Source organism: Neolamprologus brichardi, chromosome 1 (genome assembly GCF_056152115.1).
Source record: "Neolamprologus brichardi isolate AB-2024 chromosome 1, ASM5615211v1, whole genome shotgun sequence".
Lineage (NCBI taxonomy): Eukaryota > Metazoa > Chordata > Actinopteri > Cichliformes > Cichlidae > Neolamprologus > Neolamprologus brichardi.
The window spans coordinates 9147706-9167208 of record NC_142104.1 but is presented as its reverse complement, the minus strand read 5'-3'; the positions used below and the strand labels follow the sequence as shown (position 1 = coordinate 9167208).

Sequence of the window (19503 nt, the reverse complement as noted above, 5' to 3'; positions counted from 1 at the left end):
TAGATTAGTCCACGTGACATGGATATGAGGCAAGCATTCGTTAAAAAAGTGTTTGGGGAAGAATTTAAAAGCTTAATTTATCCCCATTCAGTTGAACAGACTTCTGTCTCTCCGCTCTTTACCACTGATCATCCCGGCGCGCACAAACCGTTTGGCTCTGCTGTGCTCAATCAGAGAGAAAGAGAGAGAGCGGGAGCGAGGGAGAGGGAGGTGGAGGTGAATGGTAACGTGACTGAATAGCCCGATGACCAATCAGATCCTCGATGGGCCGGGCTCCACATTTGTCCCACTGCCGCACGGGCCCTCAAAGTTTGTTTATTCGCGGAACGCAGTGTGTGATGAAAACGTGTTAGTAAGTAACCCCTCTTTCTGCTAATAATAATCAAATCAAAGTGATTGGGACGTCGGATCACACTCTGGACTTTTGGGAACGCGTAACGGTGCCATTTACGCACGGAACATGCTGGCGAGACGTTGCGTTTTACCGCACCGGGAGCTTCGCTTCAAACTCTTCAGAAAGTAGGTGTCGGTGTGCACACAACAAGAGCTGAATTACAGCGATCTTAACGCAAGAGTGGAGAACGGACTACCGAGTTGTAGTGAAATTAAAGTTGGTTGGAGATCGTGAAGGTTTGAGTTGCGAGCGTCCCGTCAATCCACATCAACAGGGGAAAAGGAAAAAAGAAAGAAAATAAACTGTGATCACTGCAAAAGACTGAAAGATACTGTCGCGGGCATGGACTCGAGACGCTGACATTCCCCTGTAGTAGTCAAGATAAGCCTTGACTTGGCTAACAGAAGGGGTTAAACCGTATCTAAAGGGAGTTTGGAAAACCCAGCCTTTCTTCCTCATACGGATCAACTCATTGGGTGGGAGCTGAGAGAGAGACAAGAGTCCCCAGCAAATCAGGAGCTAATTGATTAAAGAGACTTCATTTGAATAGGAGGGGGGCTGGCAAGGTGCCAATCGCCTTTCAAAGAAGCCCCCGTATGATTAATCGCAGAGCATTATTGATAATCATAACGGGGCACATGCGCGGTGGATGTTCTCGATTTACGTAATTTTTTAGAAGGTTTTGTAGTCATTTTTTTATTCTTTGCCTGCTGATGTGCCAGCCAGCATGTCGCGGAGGAAGCAAGCGAAGCCTCAACACTTCCAATCCGACCCTCATCTGCCTTTATCGGAGCACAATGGTGAGTCCAAGTAACCCAACGCTCCTTTTATGCAATCACCGTGAATTTTTCTTTCTTTTAAGCGATGTTTTTATTTTGTCCGCGGTCAACTCTCACTGTTAAGGAAGACTTTGAATTGGAGTTTATGCTGTTTTTTTTTTTGTTGATTTCTTTACAAATTCAAGTGACTTCTTGATGAAAGTATGTTCGACTTTTAACAAAAGTTGATGCACCGATTTTCCACGAATTTCCCATTATTCAAGTACCAAGAACAATTTGGGGTAACTTGACATTTCTGCGCTGATTATTTCATTATCAGGGGTTAAAACTCGGTTCTAGGCGGTTAATAAGTTAAATATAAGAACACAGATATGGTGCGTTTTCTTTGGGTTTGAGCTCGGTGTGACTTAAAAGTTTCAAAAGTTTTTAGTCTTAACTTTAGCGCGTTTAAAATAAATAAATAATCGCTCCGCTCGCACGCAGGCTTCCCTGCGTTCAGCGGTCGGCGTCTTGCCTCGACATCGACCACCCTGTCGCCCCTGTCGGGACTCCCAACTTTTCTTTGGTACCGGACCCACAAATACCGTATTCCGTGTGCTTCAACGTTGCGCTGCAAACTCGTACAGATATTTCCTTCTTTTATGAAAATATATCAACAGTCTACGCCATGGCTTATTACTCTTTTTTTAAGTAAGACGAAAGGAGGACAGAGTGCGCCGGAGAACGTTAATGAACAAACATCTTTCCCAGTCTCTTTAGTTTACCCGTCTTTAGGCAATTTTTTTTCTTATAAAAAAGAAGAAGAAGAAGAAAACAAATATTTGGGAAACTGAAGTTTTGTCTCGGCCATTCTGTCTCCACAAATACACAACCGATTAGTCTAAAAGATAGTTTCATGTCCATATAGATTTCCTAATTTTAACTTGCGGACTTGTAGCCAATGCGACCATCTTACACCTTTGAAAAAACTGCAGTAAGAATGCTTTGTTAGAAATGTGGTGCCTAAAATGTGAAATGAGTTTGTACAAAGTGGCATTCAGGACTTTGCATGAGCTCTCAGAGTTTCAGAGGCCAACATAAGCCAGTAAAGTTATAATTAATTGCAAGCTGCTTTGTTTTTGTAGAAAAGGGGAATATTCGAGCCAAACAAGACACTAATAAAACTGCGTTTCAGATCACTGTAGAATAGTTATAAATAAAGCTTTCATTTCGCTACAGGACGTTGCAGCGTGTATTTTTGTTGACCGACTTTTCAGTCATGCGTTCATTAGGAGGAAAAAAATATCCATTAATATTTTAAGTAATTTCATAAATGTTCATAAATGGAAAGAAGCCCCGACTTTGTTATTCCGCGCAGTGTGATCGAATTTTGCCGCACAAAATTTATACTTTCTGCAATTTAAAAATAAATACATCTTTTGATTTAAAATTTTAGAAAAATGGCCTACAGATTTCATGCGAGCAAATAAAAATTTCTATGCAGCACACTGTGTTTAGCACAACCTGAAAAGCATGTGCATTTAAAATAAATATTCCTTTCGGGAGAAAGTCACGCATTGAAACGCTGTTTCACGTGATTTTAGGAACTTGATGATTAATGCAAAGCCTAGTCTATCCCTGAGTGCTGTTTCTTTCCCCTAAATTTCATTTAAATCTAATAAAGGGGAGTGAGGGAAAGTCACTTGTTTCAACAACCCATCTGCAGAATGCAAAAATTCCTAATTATGTCTAGGCCATATGCTAAAATAGTTGCAAGTGTCTTGTGTATGTAATTATAAGAGTATGACCATGTTGTCTTTAAGTTTGGGATTATTTAGCTGAAGCAGTGCTCATTATAAATGAGTTGTGTGTCTTTCTAGAGTGTTCTGGTAGCAGAAAGGGAAACAGAAAGTCATTGTATTTGTAGCTGAATATCAGTGATGCTCAGGGCTGTAGTTACTGGGAGGTCGGAGTGAGAGCCACAGAGGGTGGGATGTTGAGCTGTTTTAACCTTTGCCAGCGTCCCTCTGTTTGGAGGTGATCAGAGTTCAGGGCTCACTGTGTTCCTCTCTGCCTTGCCATTGACCCTGCTGATGAGAGCTGCAGGCGGCCCAGCAAGGCCTCAGCTTTTTTATTTAAGAGTGTGTTTGACTGTGGGGCCTTATCAATGTTGTGACCATCCCCTTATGCCCTATCAGAGTGGCCCCCCTAGAGGAGAGATTGGCAGGGCAGCCCCCTTTTGCGCTGTTTCTCCCTGCAAACACAGAGTGCCTCGCTTGTCATTTTGCCATTGTTTATGTGGTGTGAGTTTAGGTGTAGCCTGAAGGACTTGCTTTGCCTTTTTCCCTCCCCTTAAGCTTTAACCATGTCACCGGGGCAGAGCTTCTGAGATTTGAATCTTGTCCTGGACCACGGCAGCTTTAGTGGAACCCCATCTAGTGTTCAGTGGGATGAGTCCTGAGGGCTGGAGAAGATGTGAGCAGAAACCCTCCTGAAGTTACAAGTGTCAAGACGCTCACAGAGGCCCCCTGCGAAAAAATAATGTAGGATCTCTCAAAGCTCTCCAACTTTTTTGACTAATCCTTACTTTCTTGTCTCTCATATTCAGATTTTTGGTCAATCTCTTTGAGGCTCCGTCCTCTTGCTGTCTGCCTTAACGCCCTTTAGCTCTGCTCACTACTTACATTGTGCTATTGATAGACATTCTATCGAAGTTTACAGTCTTTCTTCATACCAGCTTGACTTTATCTTAATTGTAATTTGAAGTTAATCCTTGCTATTTTAGGAATTAAGCCTAATGCTAGCATCTGCGCTGTTTGCTCCTAGTCTTATGTGGACAGTGGATTTGTAGTGATGCATTAATTCAGTTTTGATCCTTTTTCGGTCATCAAGTAAAGACATATTTTGGCAGTGTAAAAAGTCATATGCAGTTGGTGGTGAAATGATTCTTACACTGTACAGCCGTAAAGGCATTTTTACCATTGGCTTTCCTTAAACTTGTGATAGAGTTCGGAAGACGACAATGTCCCTTGCTGCATTGCAATTTGATGACGAGTCTTAGCAGTTCCTTAGTTAGCGTATAGAAATGTACATTTTGGGGGAAAGCTCATCTATCTTTGCTGTCTTTTTTAGTGTAATTTTATATTCTAGCAATAGTTATATTTTATCCTTGCATTTGTTTTATTGTGCCATTTGTTTGATAAACTTAAATAATTTGAAAGTGCACACTTTTTGAAAATGCACTGTACAAAAAACAATGTTTTAGTATTTGTTAGGATTTATTCAATTAAAGAAACACACTTATTATGTTTGTGAATTAAATAGTGAATTAATTAAATTCCACTGTAGAGCTTTTTCTCTGCTGTGTGTAGATTTGCACACACAGACACACACACAGTGAAAACTCAGGTATTTTATTTTTTATGAATAACTCTGCATCTTCCAAAAGTCAGGCAAAAGTTGTTTTTTTTTCTATATTCTTCTATTTTCATCCCGCTCATTGTCATATGATTTGATTTTCTTCACACTAATTTGTGTACAGTGAACCTTGAGAAAAGAGAAAAGGTGTTTATTTAATCCTCACATTTCTCACACTATGAATCAAACACATTTTTTCAAAATTAACGCTTGGGGTGTAGGTAGACGGGTGGGTGGAAGTGGGGGGTGGGGGGGATTTAACATGAAAAGTTATCATTAAAGTTGAGTCTTCCCTGTTTGCATGGTTTGGTGGTGTGAGGGCCGGGGTTTACTGTCATGGCAACTTTGCGTTATCTGATGTCTCTGAGCGGAGAAACATTGAGGGAGATAATCCCTGAATTAAACAGGATCTGCTTTGAGTCGACTGAGATGAGCAGGGCCAGGCTGTGCCGACGATCCCCGCCGCTCCCATGCTGTGTGAACAATGGGAAGGCATCCTGTCTCTCTGTGGGGCAGGGCTGCACTTCTCTGGGTTTCATTTGCAAATGAATTCTTGGCCCTGATGAAAGTGTTGAGGGGCCAGAGGCACAATGAAAGGGATTCATAGAGAAATGCAATTTGTAAATCAACTTGTATGCTAAATAGCGAGATTTTAGTGTGACAAAGAGGGAAATGAATAAGGAAAGTCTGGAGCACAGCAGTGGCTCTGGGGGCAGGGTGTCGTCTTGCCTTTTCATTCCCTGACTCGTCCTGTTTATTAAAATGGAAAATTTCAAAACCTGTTTCACTGCGCATTTGGAATGTGGTCGTTACTTTAGAATTTTTGTCTAAGTAACAAGAGAAGTTTCTGTTACGCTTGTTCTATGAACTGGTGTGTCTGCTTTCTTAGTTTTGGCAAGTTTGCGTTCTCATATGCCACACTGCTCTTTAGCATTGACCAAGTATTTATTTATTTATTTAATCCCTTTCAGGCATTTTTTTTTCCTTAAATGAATTCACCGATAACTGTCCTTTCTTGGATTTAACTTTTGGGTTTATTGGACAATACTTAAACAAAAGTCTTAAGAATAATAAATATTTTTATTCTTGTAATAGATGGCAGATTTGTTTCATGTTTTTTGGTTATCAACTGAGTAACTGTTTACCTTAAACTTCTTTCTTGAATTTCTTCCTCTTTGTTTTTGCTTTCTTGTGTATATGCAGTAGATGTGGTGCCACGGGCTCTGTTGTTCTTGTCTCACTGTGATTGCAGGCTGAGTGGATACAAATTAGTTTAGTGACATAGATAACCTGTCCAAGATGCCTGTAGTTGGCTGAAAATGAGCAAAGTTGACAGCAAATTGAAAGTCTAATAAGTCCTTCAAATGCTTGATTTGCACCGAGTGGACAAGTAGACTTTGAAGGGCATGGAATATAGGAAATCAATGCTTTTCTATGAAATTTCATTAAGACCCAATGATCCTGACTTCACTCTATTCTATATTTTGATGGATTATCTAGAGAAAATGATTACCTTTGGTTGGCCTGATGAAACCCAGATGTACATCTTCAAAGATCACTTTTAACCAATATTTGAGTAGTTCCCATTGATTTTGTATCCCCTCTTATCATGTTTCAGAGGCCACTACATTGAATAAGGCCTTTTCTCATTTCTGCCAGCTTACTGTTGCCTTTCAATCTTTTTTTCGTGAACACATCAGAAGAATAAGTGTTAAAACTGATTAACTTAAGATTAACAACAATTGAATTCAAGAAGATAAATCTGCTTCTTCAGCTGCAAAACATTTCTAATCGCTAATCCTCTGTTTCCTCTTTTTCAGGGGACACAGAACTTTGCTCCGAGGACCCCCCCTGCAAGGAGTCAGACGCCCATGTCTGTAGCAGATGTTGTGCTGAGTTCTTTGAACTATCAGATCTTGAGGAACACCAGAAGAATTGCACTAAGAATCAGTTAGTTCTGATAGTGAATGAAAATCCTGCCTCCCCTGTCGGAACTTTCTCGCCTGGGTCTCCTCCTCATAATCCCGATGACCAGATGAATGACACAGCTAATAACACTGATCAAACAGAGGGCAGTGAACTTTTGGAGCCTAACACTCTTGAAAAAGACGAATCCATGGACGTGGACGTTTCCGGAATGAGCAGTGGTCACGAAGAGGACGGCAGTCATACAGAGAGCGGAAGCCCCATTAATACAGTCAGCAGCCATGCTGATAGAGGCACTTCTGGCCCCGCAGTAGGTACTTCAGCTATCTCTGCCTCACTACCTCAGCTCAGTAACCTAACTGAACTGGGGAACTTCTCCATGATCAACAGCAATGTCATAATTGAAAATCTGCAGAGCACCAAAGTGGCTGTGGCCCAATTCTCCCAAGAAGCCCGTTCGACTGGAGGACCAAGGGTGGCCGTGCCAGCACTAATGGAGCAGCTCTTAGCCCTGCAACAGCAACAGATCCACCAGCTGCAGCTTATTGAACAGATTCGCCATCAGATACTGCTACTAGCCTCCCAGTCACCAGAAATACAGGTACCTCCAACTTCTGCTCCCGGCACAATGGGGCCAGCTGCCAGCCCCTTGACCACACTCAGCTCACATCTCTCTCAACAGCTGGCGGCAGCCGCAGGCCTAGCACAGAACCTGGCCAGCCAGTCGGCCAGTATTAGCAGCATAAAGCAGCTGGCTGCAGCAGCACAGCTACCTCAGTCCAACCCAAGCAGCAGTGAGACATCTCAGAGCATTACCACACTGGGGCCATCAACAATCAATCCCCAATCCTCTGACAAAAGGCCCACTCATATGAGTAGCCTTCATTCTCAACTAAGCAGCTCCTCACTAGCAAAGTCATCGACGCCAGCATTTGGAATAGGTAGCTTGTTAAGCTCGGCCGTGAATCCCCTTCTACCTCAACCCCCACCTGGAAATCCCATTTTCTCCAGTTCTCTTCCCAGTGTTGGCACCACTGTAGAGGACCTCAACTCTTTAGCAGCTTTGGCCCAGCAGAGAAAAGACAAGCCGCCAAATGTCAGTTCATTTGAGCATAAGAGCAGCTCTGATGATGCTTTCTTCAAACATAAGTGCAGGTTTTGTGGCAAGGTGTTTGGGAGCGACAGTGCCTTGCAAATTCACCTGCGCTCACATACTGGTGAGAGACCCTACAAGTGTAATATCTGTGGCAACCGGTTCTCCACTCGTGGTAACCTGAAGGTGCATTTTCAGCGTCATAAAGAAAAATACCCTCATATCCAGATGAACCCTTACCCTGTTCCTGAGCATTTAGACAACATACCAACAAGCACTGGCATTCCATACGGCATGTCTATACCACCTGAGAAACCTGTGACCAGCTGGCTTGACAGTAAACCAGTTTTGCCTACTCTGACATCATCAGTCGGCATGCTGCTACCACCAACCATGCCAAGCCTGCCACATTTCATCAAAAAGGAAGATCATTCAATAGCCATAACTAGTCCTTCTGTTACTGCAAAGAGTGACTCAGGTGCCACTGAGCCTTCAGCTAAAAGTAATGATGGTGTATCTGAAGAGGGTGAAGGTGCAACACTGCCTACCTCAAATGGAAAAACTGACGAAGGCAGCAAGACTTCGGGTCTCATGACAAATGTGAGTTGTGCATCAGAAAGCATTGCAGAGTATACGACTTCTACCAGCCCACCCATGATGACCAACCCACTCATGCCCCTTATGTCTGATCAGTTCAAGGCTAAGTTCCCTTTTGTAGGCATTCTGGATCCTCTCCAGGGATCGGAGACATCCAAGTTACAACAACTTGTGGAGAACATTGATAGAAAGGTGAAAGACCCAAATGAATGTGTCATTTGCCACCGGGTGCTGAGCTGCCAAAGTGCACTGAAAATGCACTATCGCACTCACACTGGGGAACGGCCCTTCAAGTGTAAAATCTGTGGCAGGGCATTTACCACCAAGGGAAATCTTAAAACCCACTACAGTGTTCATAGGGCCATGCCTCCTCTTAGAGTTCAACACTCCTGTCCCATTTGTCAGAAGAAGTTCACAAATGCTGTCGTTCTGCAGCAACATATCCGTATGCATATGGGTGGGCAGATCCCCAACACCCCTCTGCCAGAGAGTTATCCAGAGTCCATGGCTTCTGATACTGGTTCATTTGAAGAGAGAAACTTTGATGATCTTGACAACTTTTCTGATGACAACACTGAAGGAATGGAAGAGGGTCCAGACAGCAGTGTGCCAGATACACCCAGATCTGCTGATGCTTCCCATGACAGTCTATGTAACTCCCCAGCTCCCCCTGAAATGGCTATCCAGGAAGGGCAAGAGAGGAATGGCCAAGAATATCATAATGAAATGCAGGAACATAATGTGATCCAGATGAAGGCTATTGCAAATGGCTTAATTGAAGGTGACTGTCTCACCAATGACTCCTCATCTCTGGGAGGTGATGTTGAAAGCCAAAGCGCCGGGAGTCCAGCGGTGTCAGAATCTACCTCCTCCATGCAGGCGCCATCACCCACTAGCATGCAGCCACAACCACACAAATCCCCGAGCCTCGAAGAAAGGCACCAAAGGGCCTTATCTTCAGACCCCACCAGTATAAGCCTCTTGCACTCACATCCCTCCAACCTTGGAGCCCTGGACCTGACATCTGTCAATTCACCAAAAGACCCTTTGGGCATGATTTTCCCCTTCCGTGAGCGTAGCACCATCAAGAATACATCCTGTGACATCTGTGGGAAGACCTTTGCTTGTCAGAGTGCCTTGGACATTCACTATCGAAGCCATACCAAAGAAAGACCATTTATTTGCACGGCATGTAACAGGGGTTTCTCCACCAAGGGCAATCTCAAGCAGCATATGCTAACACATCAAATGCGAGACCTGCCCTCACAGCTATTTGAGCCATCAAATACCAGCCTGTCCTCCAGCCCAACTCCTTCTCTTCTATCTGTCAGTTCTCTAAGCAAACCAGAAGTCAATGGTTTCCTTCATAACCTTCATCCGGAAAACAAGGAGGTACCCCCTGGCTTGGTCACATCATCTGCCTCAACATCCCCAGTGCTTTCCACTGCTCCACCACGCAGGACTCCCAAGCAACACTTCTGCAATACCTGCGCAAAGTGTTTCTCCTCCGCCAGCGCTCTGCAGATCCACGAGAGAACCCACACAGGGGAGAAACCCTTTGCCTGCAGCATCTGCGGCCGAGCTTTTACCACCAAAGGAAACCTCAAGGTAAATGTCGAAACACCCAGCAAACTATTGGCCTCCTAAAAGTATGTGCGTGAGAATGTTCATGAAAAACGAGTCTCAGGGTTACTATTTAATTTTATATGGCATGTCAGTGCACTAGGCATCAAGATGTGGTAATGTGGTATAATTAATGAAAGGAACTGCTCTTAGAGAAAAAAAATGGAAAAGCTGAATCATGCATGTAATATAATTATTGGAGAGAAATTCCAGCATGTGATCAGCTAAGAATGATCCAGTGCACACAATTAATTATCAGGTATAATCACTGTGAGCTAAGTCGGTCTGTATTTTTCCATAACGGATTCTGTAAAAAATGTCACAGGCTTAAATCATCAAGAAAAAGATCTGCTTAGTGATCTTTAGGATTTTGGGGGATTATGTGGCCTTAATTTACAATTATGTTAGTTATTTTTGAATGTCTCAATCTCCAATTCCTAGTGGAGAAATAAGGGCATATGTTTTTTTCTTGTTTGTTTGTTATTTTTATTTCTAAAAGATTTACTGAATCAAGCTCAGGCTGTTGGATGATACTAGACTTACAGCAATATCTCACAGTGGTATGGTTTATTTAAAAACAGGCTCATTAACTTTGTGTAAACTATTGTATATGAGCCACATTAAAATACAATTATTTTGGAGCAGTGTTTCAAAAATGTCCAAGCAGAATGTTGTCTTGTTCTTAGAAAGGGTATGGGCAGAGGTGAAATGTCACATGTAATACTGGCTGGGGCAATGAAACTGGACAGTGCAATTTTTGCTTCAGCCGTGCGGTCCCCTTGTGAGATGAGCAAATTAAAGTTCAGATTAAACAGCATGTATCAGTCTTGCCAAAAGATGTTTACACAGTGTTTGTACTTCTCATAGCATAGGCAGCTAACTGATCTGCTGCACTCAGGGTGTGAAGCTATTTTAATTCACACTCAAGCATTATTATTATTTTTTTCCATTGCATCATCTCATGTGCAGCTCTTGTGGCCAACTTTGTAAACATCACTAGTTTTCATCCCGCTCATTGCTCTGTCTCTCACCACCTCTCTTTTGTTCTTCTCCCTCTCCGTCTGTGTAGGTTCACATGGGCACCCACATGTGGAACAGCGCTCCTGCCAGACGTGGCCGCAGGCTCTCCGTAGATGGCCCGATGGCCTTCCTTGGCACCAACCCAGTCAAGTTTCCCGAGATCTTCCAGAAGGACATGGCATCAAGGGCAAGCAACGGAGACCCGACCAGTTTCTGGAATCAGTATGCTGCGGCCTTCTCCAATGGTCTCGCAATGAAGACAAATGAAATTTCTGTCATCCAGAACGGAGGCATCCCACCCATGTCAGGTGGTGTCGGAAATGGGGGCAGCTCTCCCATAGGTGGCCTGACAGGCAGCCTAGATAAGCTACACAACACGGAGCCCAATGCTGCTCTGGCTGGTCTGGAGAAAATGGCCAACACAGAGAATGGGGCCCACTTCCGGTTCACACGCTTCATGGAGGACAATAAAGAAATTGCCACCAATTAGTATATGTCCTCAACTGGGCACAGACACATAAAGATGCCTAAAGGCATACTGTACACATATGTAGACACAGACAGAGGAAGAGAACAAGACAGGGATAAAATCAGCTGAACTGCTTTGCTCGCCATTGAATCTTTACGAACATGAGTGTGAAGACAAGTTGCTTTTTTTGTACAATGTACATGTTATAGTTTTAAGGAGCTTATTTATTAGTGATTATAACCTTGCTTGAAACCAAGTGGAAGCATTAACAATTAGGTTTTGTTTATTTTAAAGCCACAATGGGTGCTTTAAAAATGTGCTTTTGAAACTTAGAATATCTGGTTAGATAACCTTACCTTGGCATTAAGTTATTTTCTGTCTGTAGTAGCTATAATTGAACTGTCTATGTTCATGTGATGCATTAGCCCTGTAATAAGCGAACAGACTTGCTGTAAATAATGTACACTGATCTTCTGTAGATGGTCTAACATCTGTGTGTTCATGAATCCCCCCCCCACCCCGCCTCATCAAGACAAAACAATGAAATTCAGGCAAGGGACTAAATGATGTTGTAGTTCCTTTCTTTCCGATTATTATTTACCTTTATCTTATTTAAGGAAGACAAAACATTGAAGTTTGCTACATTTCAAGGGTTTATTTAGTGTTAATTTGTTTTCTCGTTACAGTCTCTGTGTATTGTACTTTCTACTTTTTTTGTTTACTTCCATTTTTTTTCTTCTATCTTCTGTTGCTCATATTTTGGTGTTGTTGAGAGCAAGACGGTTACAAATCGAGGAACATTCAGTCTGGCCTGTTTCCTGGTTTTTGGAACTGAGACAGCTAATCAAATTGGAAGGATCACTTTTAGTATCTGAGCTGGATTTCCACATTGCTGCTATGTCCCAGCATCCTCACTGACATCAAGTGCAAAGTTATGTGTTGAAGCTTCTGTAAATATGTTCAGATGTGGAAATACAAGCTCCCTTGCAAGAAAATGTACATAAAGCTCTCACAAGAAGTCCATCACGGCCAGGGGACAAAATGATAGTGTTTTTATAAGTATAAATATATATCGGGTTTGACAACCTTCGGACTGTTACATGCACTTTCTTGGAAAGTTGGAAGATCTTTATGGGTCCAGTTTCTCTACACTTTAATACCTACTAACAACTAAGATACTGTAATTCTTTACTCTAATAATCAAATACATCAGTTTTCCAAAAGAAACATTGTGTGTTTGTGTGCTTTTATTTCCTCATTTTAAAAATACCGTCTCTTTACATTTACTAACAAACTATACATAAGGAAAAAAAAGCAGAAATTAAAAAGAAATTAAATAAGTAACTTTTGATTCTTTTAAAGAATTTGTGTTCACGTGCAGCCTCCACACTTCCAGTTACCGTGCACAAACTACAGAAACAGAAACGGAGGCTTGGGTGCTGATGGTGTGAGTTTTCCTGCTCTTTAATTTAAAATGAACACTGTTTGAACATCGTAGTTTCTGTCGCCAGTTCTCCAGATCTCCAATTAATGACTGTTCCACAGAATCGGATAAATTCAAAGCGTATCCGTGGAAAGGAAAAGGCCCCCTTCTGTAATTTATTTACAAAGGGTTTTTTAAAAAGAAAAGAAAAGAAAAGAAAGAAAGAAGCGCGTCGCAGCGGGTAAAAGGATGGGGTGTCCGGAGCAGATAGTTAAGCAGGAGGTGTCCGATGCGCAGTTGGCGTTATTTTTCTTCTTCTTCGTCGTCTTCAGTTGAAAATAGAACTTGTATTAAGAAAGCGACGATCTAGTTAGTGCTTTCCAAAGGAGGTTGTCAAGACGATCGCTCGGTTATCCGGATACAGTTGACGACTTTAAAGGCGTTTGCGTTGCATTTTTTATTCAAAGTGAAAAATGTTCCCCTTTTGTATTTCAACAGCTGCATTTAATTTAACACATCGTTGCACATCCTGCAATGCAGGATCTGTTAATTTCTGTCCAGCATCCTCGGCGCGCTCCCCTCCTCTTTACAAAGCCGAAATCCCCAATATTTACGTTTTAGATTTCGAGACGTTGAAGCTAAATGATCCTTGCCCACAGTGCCTGTTTTCTTTTTAACAGTCACATCTGTTCCCCTGAGCTCTGTTTGTGCAGTAAATCGGCTTCCTGAGAGATTCCTTCAAAGAACAAAAAGAAAAATAAAACATTCCCACATTCTTGCTTAATTATGACAAATTCTTCGTTTGCATGTACTATTTTAAATATGGTGTATTTCTACTTAGGAAAATTATCATTATTATTATTATTACATTCTAAATGATAATCTAATTGATTTCATAAACAAATTAATTTCCAAATGATAACATTATAAATACTAAAATATTTGCTGCAAAATTAAATCATAAAATTATAAATATTTGAATAATAAAATAATGGAAACAAAATAAATAAATAAATAAATAAAGGCCTGATGAGTCATTTGGCTTATTTTTCATGCAGACTGCTCACAGCTGGGGAGCACAAATATACAGGAGTAAATACATGTTTTATCTCTGTGTGAGTCATCCCACCACTAAGCATGGACTGTGCTCTTGGTTCTCAGCTCCTTGCTTAAGTATCGATTGAGCTGTGCAGTATTACAGAAACACTTGAATCTCAGGTGGCAGGAATGAGTACAATTGATCTCTTCCACTGTGGCTCCCAGCAGTGGCTTTTTGCTCCACAACACACCGCACCACAGGGAGAGCCAGGCGAACACACTGAAACACAATCGCTAAAGACTAAGATGGGCTGTCCCAGTCTGCCCTGCTCACTGTCACAATTTACTGTGAGTCTAGTCAACTGCTCTGCCGCTACATTGAGACTTTGCTTTCAGGCTACTGAGAACATATACACAATATTATGCTGTAAACACACATTCTACAGCTAGACACAAAGTCATGTACACACACATTTGGATTTATTTTACATCTAATGTTTGTTTTTGTTTTTATTTTAGTTTCACGGTTATTTTTCCTTTTCCTTATTCAAGCTAAATGGCTTGATGACTTTTTGCTGCAGAGTCTGGCAAGGATGGGAACCATCAGGAAAGAAACATTACTCTCTTTAGCTGTAAGCCACTCCTGTCCACTTACTGTACACTTGAAAGTTCATTATAGGGTTGGCTTAAGTAAAGGCTGTGTGCACAGCTGTCACACTGCAAAAATAAACTCTTGTTTTCTGGTTGTGTCAGAAATCTTTTCATGCACACTTGTGTATATTTAACACAGTTGTCATTATGGAAATTATATTTTTACCTGGAAAACATCTTTATTTCATAATACATAAATGTGGATAAAACAGGAAAACATGAAGAGAAAAGAATGACCTCCATGGCTGATGGCAAGTTTTTGTGCATCATCTGATGTATGCGTTCATTGCAAAATGAGTGGTCAGAAAAAATATATATTTTTGACTCGTAATTTGTGGTTGGACTGAAATCTGTTTAATAGCTGTTGTTTCTCTTTCCTGTACCCTCAACCGCCCTTCAGTGTGTAGGTCAGGCTAAGTTGAAGCTGCACATAGGCGATCTTAGGAAGCTGGAGTCCCCACCCGCCCACACCCACTTCCGCTTTGTGCTGTCAGCCCTGCTGAGTCGATACAAACCGTAGCCTGGGGCCCAGCCTGGACTCCCCACTGAGGTTCTGGCCTACGTGAGATCAAAGACCCACTGAGAACAATAGTAAGGCAGCCGCGGTTCACTCTCCCCGGATGCACCTCCACACCTGTCCATGCTGTCACTCAGGTGACTGACCTGCTCAGAGGCCTACTGTCTATAACAACATACCCCTATGTTCACCTACAAATATTGATGTAGAAATTTTAAAAAAGCAAATCCAAATCATTAATAAGTAATACGCCATTGACTGTTTAATGTGCTTCTGTTTGTCTCCCTAATTTCCCAAAAGGGTGTTTTTTCTGTTTCCTGGTATGTTTGTAAATGTCTAATTTGTGTTGTCATTTCCCTCAAGCCATTCCAGGCTGTTTTTATCTTCCTGTGGTTCTCATCATACTTCCTGTGGAAAGTGGAGGCTGTCTGCAGCATGTGCACAGCTGTTTGGAACACCTCCATATTGAAGGTACAAACATGGAACACAACTTTTTAGCTCTGGGTTTTCCATTCTGCCACTGCTTTTTTTTACACTGCCACTGCTAGCGAAGCAATCAAGATGTTTAAGTAGAAACTTTAATCCGCTGAAGGGCAGCTCTTTTACGTCTGCCCATGTGTAAGTTCTACTCAGGGCTCATGAGGCTTTGGAGTTTTTCTTTGCATGGTTTATTTTTATAGCGCAGAAATCTGGAGACTTTCCAAATGTCAAGGTCATTTATCTTGCAGTTCATCCGCTCCTTGCCTTTTGTGTTGTGAGAAAGAGAGGCACAGGCCCATATTGCATTTCATGACCTATTGTGTCAAAGGAGCGCCCAGACAAACAGGTGGGAGCTCTTCGTGGACCAGCCTCACCAAATTTGAGGCTCCCTGGCCCTTTCTTTAATAAGACACTCATGCTTGCAGAACGGCCTCAGTACTCCGTTTCCCTCTTCGTCAGATGGGAACCTTCACGGATGCTAATGAACATACAGTAAAGGTTTGTCTCACGCTCAGTGAGCCTGCTATCTGCGTCTCCCAGTTTATCATCACCACTAAAATTGCAAGGCCATTTTACTGGGCTTTTACTACAGGGGAGACATTTAGGGTATTGTGATGCTAATTCCTTAAAATGTGATGTCTAGGTTTGTTCTTTGAGGTCAGGGTAGGTTTATGAGACTGGGTCTTTTGACGAAGTACAAGTACCTTTTTTGTTATCACAGAAAAACCTGCAGTCACGGGTTGTCCTCCCTGCCCCTAAAGGCAAATTTAATTTAATGTACATTTCCATTTTAAGATGAATCACATGTTCGCTTATTTTGTACAGTAGAATAGAGACAGATCGTCTTTCTTTGGGTTTAAAGAACAGCTTTGAGATTAAGTAGGCTGATTGTGGCCCTTTCACCATCAGAATTACGGCTGGTAACCCAAGCCAGGTCTGTCTGCTGTGGGGCTTAAACACACACACAGTAGGGGACACTCTCTGTTAATGTCATCTCAGAGATTCAGTTTCCTCATCACAGTCTTACCTCAAGTCACACAACCTCTGACACATATTCTTATTTTTTTTTCTCACAGTGTGAAAGCATGCTAGTAAGATGGATATTCTACAAGTTATCGATACTGAGAAGTTGTCAGGATGGGATGTCAGAGAGACTAGGAAGAAGCCCTTCAGCCGCTTGTCAGGTGTGTTTGATTCCATAGGTGCAGTGGAGAGATGTCTTGAGTTTATTGAATTTGTCATTTTTGGCCTGGGAGTGAAAAGGGCACCTGTGTGCTGCCGTAAGCCCCCACGCCTGGGCCACCACCTGCATCACAGATGACAGCTGATGTGCAGGGACAACCCTGAAGCAGTTTTTTTTTAAAGCACTCCATCACTCACTGTGTACATTATTCATCAGCTGAAAAGCTGATAGGATATTTACTTTGTCAATTTTCTCATAAAAGGCTCATTGGGCACAAAAAAGTCACCCAGGGTTACAACGGGAAAGTCAAAACTATTTCGGAGTCAGTTTCAGTGTGCTGCCAGTCTCAAATTGAAGACTTTTTGAGTTGTAAATACTGACCACCCACACCAATGCTAGATCAAAGCAAAGGGCTGCAACGGTGGCTGAATATTAGCGACATTACACAAGTGTGTGATAGGTTCTGTTACTCAATTGCTGGCCATGGGAAAATAAGAAAGTCTGATAGAGATTTTGCTCCATTTTACTGTCATTAAGGGGATCTGGGACTGCTATATAGTGTATCTACTGGGCCAGGAACTGTAAAATGTGTAATCTAACGTAAGATAAGAAATGCATTAGGTCATGGCAATTCCCACAATGTTCTGTTTGATATGGAGATGTGTGTGTGTGTGCGGGAGGGTGGGTAACTCAACTGCACCATTAGACTTAGTTTGACTCCCACTGGGTCTTGCGGTGCTAAAAACGAATCACTCATCAAGTTAAAGCATCCGCTAAATGGAATATGCTATGATTATGTGATTTCAAGCACACAGAAATGTTTGTGTGAGTGTTTTTTATAGCCTGCCCCCCGTGTGGATCTCTTTGCATACACGGCGTCATCATGCTCAGTTAACTCTCTGCCACCTGTGATTAATAAGAAATATCCCAGATCCAGCAGGGTTAATGTTTAATCAATCAACTGAGAGAGAAGCCTCTAAATGGCCTAGTTTATTTTTAACCACTGCATCACATTAACAGCACCAAGGTCTTGCACAGCCAAAACTCATTATTTCTTTGGTTTCAGCTAATGTTTATCAATCTGTGGTGGAAATATTTTACACCAGCCTTACATGCTTCTCGTCAGAGCTGGGAAAAGTGAGAAAGGTTTCAGTTATCAGAAAGAGTGTTTTGAAATTAAAGGACAGAATGCAGCGATTTTAAAGGCAAAAATGTCACAGGACAGAGTGTAATTGTACACTGAGAGATGATGTAAAATTCCAGCTCACATGTTTTATAGTGATAGTAGATACATTATGAATCATTCACTCCATTCTAGGATGATTCTGCAATATTTGTTACACTGTGTGTTTACTCTTCACTGCGAGCTGCTACTGTGTTACTTGGCTGAAGCACCTGCGCTAGAAATCAACACCCCAGTCAGCAATAATGCTCTCTGAGGCTTGGCCAGTTTACTAAATAATCGATCCAAATAAAAGCAGCAGATAAAATTGACTGACCCTCATATACTTAATTATTGCAGCTATTTGACCAAATAGCATTTTTCAGGATGCTGTGTGTCACAGGCCATCAATATTCCTTTAATCGCCGTTAGTTATTGCCCTACTTTGTTACTGCTGTAGATGGCCAGTCTCCAGTGGTCAGTTTGGCCCAGGGCAGCAAGGGAATGAGATGCTAAATGGTTGCGCAAACAATTTGATTATGCTGTTTAATTCCCGTCATATAGATCTGCCGGGCCTGCTGATGCACTCATTTCTGTGAGGCTGTGCGGCAGAGTGCTGACCTGCCTGCTCACACCACCTGGCCTGAAAAAGCAGGTTTTTCCTCTACGGCCTCAGGATCAATAGTGCACGCTCTGTGGGTATGGACCGGTGTCTTGCAGGCTTCACCTCTTGACATGTTGGCTTTCAGCTCTTGTATGAAAGGGCAGTGCTCAACAGCCAGACTAAGAGGTGGAACGTAGAAACTTCTAGCCTGTTTGCATTTGTGTCCTCAGCCCTCATCTAGCTAAACTAAGGTGCTGTAATACAAGGAGAGTTGAGGGTTAAGTCTCCCCCATTGAAACAGACCACCTCACCCAAGTGAAAAATGAGAAATGAGCAGGGCAAGCTCTCAGACCCAGTTGCCCAGTTCCCAAAATTAACATTTCAATTCAAAACCAATAATAACGCATTGTGTCTGGCATGAATGAGAGCTGTTGCAAAGGGAAGGCGATACCTCCTGTTCCTGTGTCAATGAAAAAGCTCCTTCATCTTCTGCTAAAGGGCCCACACAGTCTGAGGTCAGCCAGTCAGTCTTGGTTACACTGCACAGGCATGCCTGGGAGGACGGCTCGAGCTTCCCGGTGCCTTTACAAAAGCCAGGAACTGCAAACACACACACACACACACACACACATCCACACTGACACAGAAACACTCATGTCATGCTCTGCATGAAGTTGATGGCTCTTAAGCTTTGCCAAGGACTACTTAGCACATTGAAAGGAAAGTACACTTTGTGTTCTTTGAAATGAGTTGTAGTAGGTAACTGCAATATCAGATGACCATTTCAGCATTGGCAGCATATTATGATTGGAAACATAATAGTTGTATCTGGATAAATAATCTTTACACGTGCTTTCCACTTGTACTCTATTTGTCTGTTACTGCTGTATTCATACAGTTGTGACACCTTATCTGCAAGCTATTCAGTTAAAACACACACAAACACATTATATCTCGGGTGCTCATACTGTACGTCTCTGTTCATGTTAAACTGTCTGATATGCTCATTGACAGGAGATTCCAGGCACTCAGAAAGGGCCACAAATGAACACACTGTGTCGGGGGGTTTAGGCTTTGGCTCGTTTTGGCTTTTGAAAACTGGTTTGGGAGCCAGGCTCTGTGACTCTGCCAAGAAGGTGTCAGAGCAG

General features: G+C 42.3%; 1 protein-coding gene across 2 annotated transcripts; it reads left to right on the top strand.

Annotated features, from left to right (window-relative positions):
- The first annotated feature begins 304 nt into the window (after positions 1-304).
- Positions 305-12524, top strand: sall1a (spalt-like transcription factor 1a). 2 transcript variants are annotated; one of them, XM_006779778.3, is made up of 3 exons: positions 305-1194; positions 6390-9793; positions 10878-12524. In XM_006779778.3, the coding sequence occupies exons 1-3, from the start codon at positions 1122-1124 to the stop codon at positions 11316-11318; spliced, it is 3918 nt and encodes a 1305-aa protein (XP_006779841.2). In that variant the 5' UTR covers positions 305-1121; the 3' UTR covers positions 11319-12524. The 2 variants fall into 2 exon arrangements, with proteins under 2 accessions (XP_006779841.2, XP_035767003.2); XM_035911110.2 differs by lacking the exon at positions 305-1194 and adding an exon at positions 1206-3695.
- The last annotated feature ends 6979 nt before the right edge of the window (positions 12525-19503 follow it).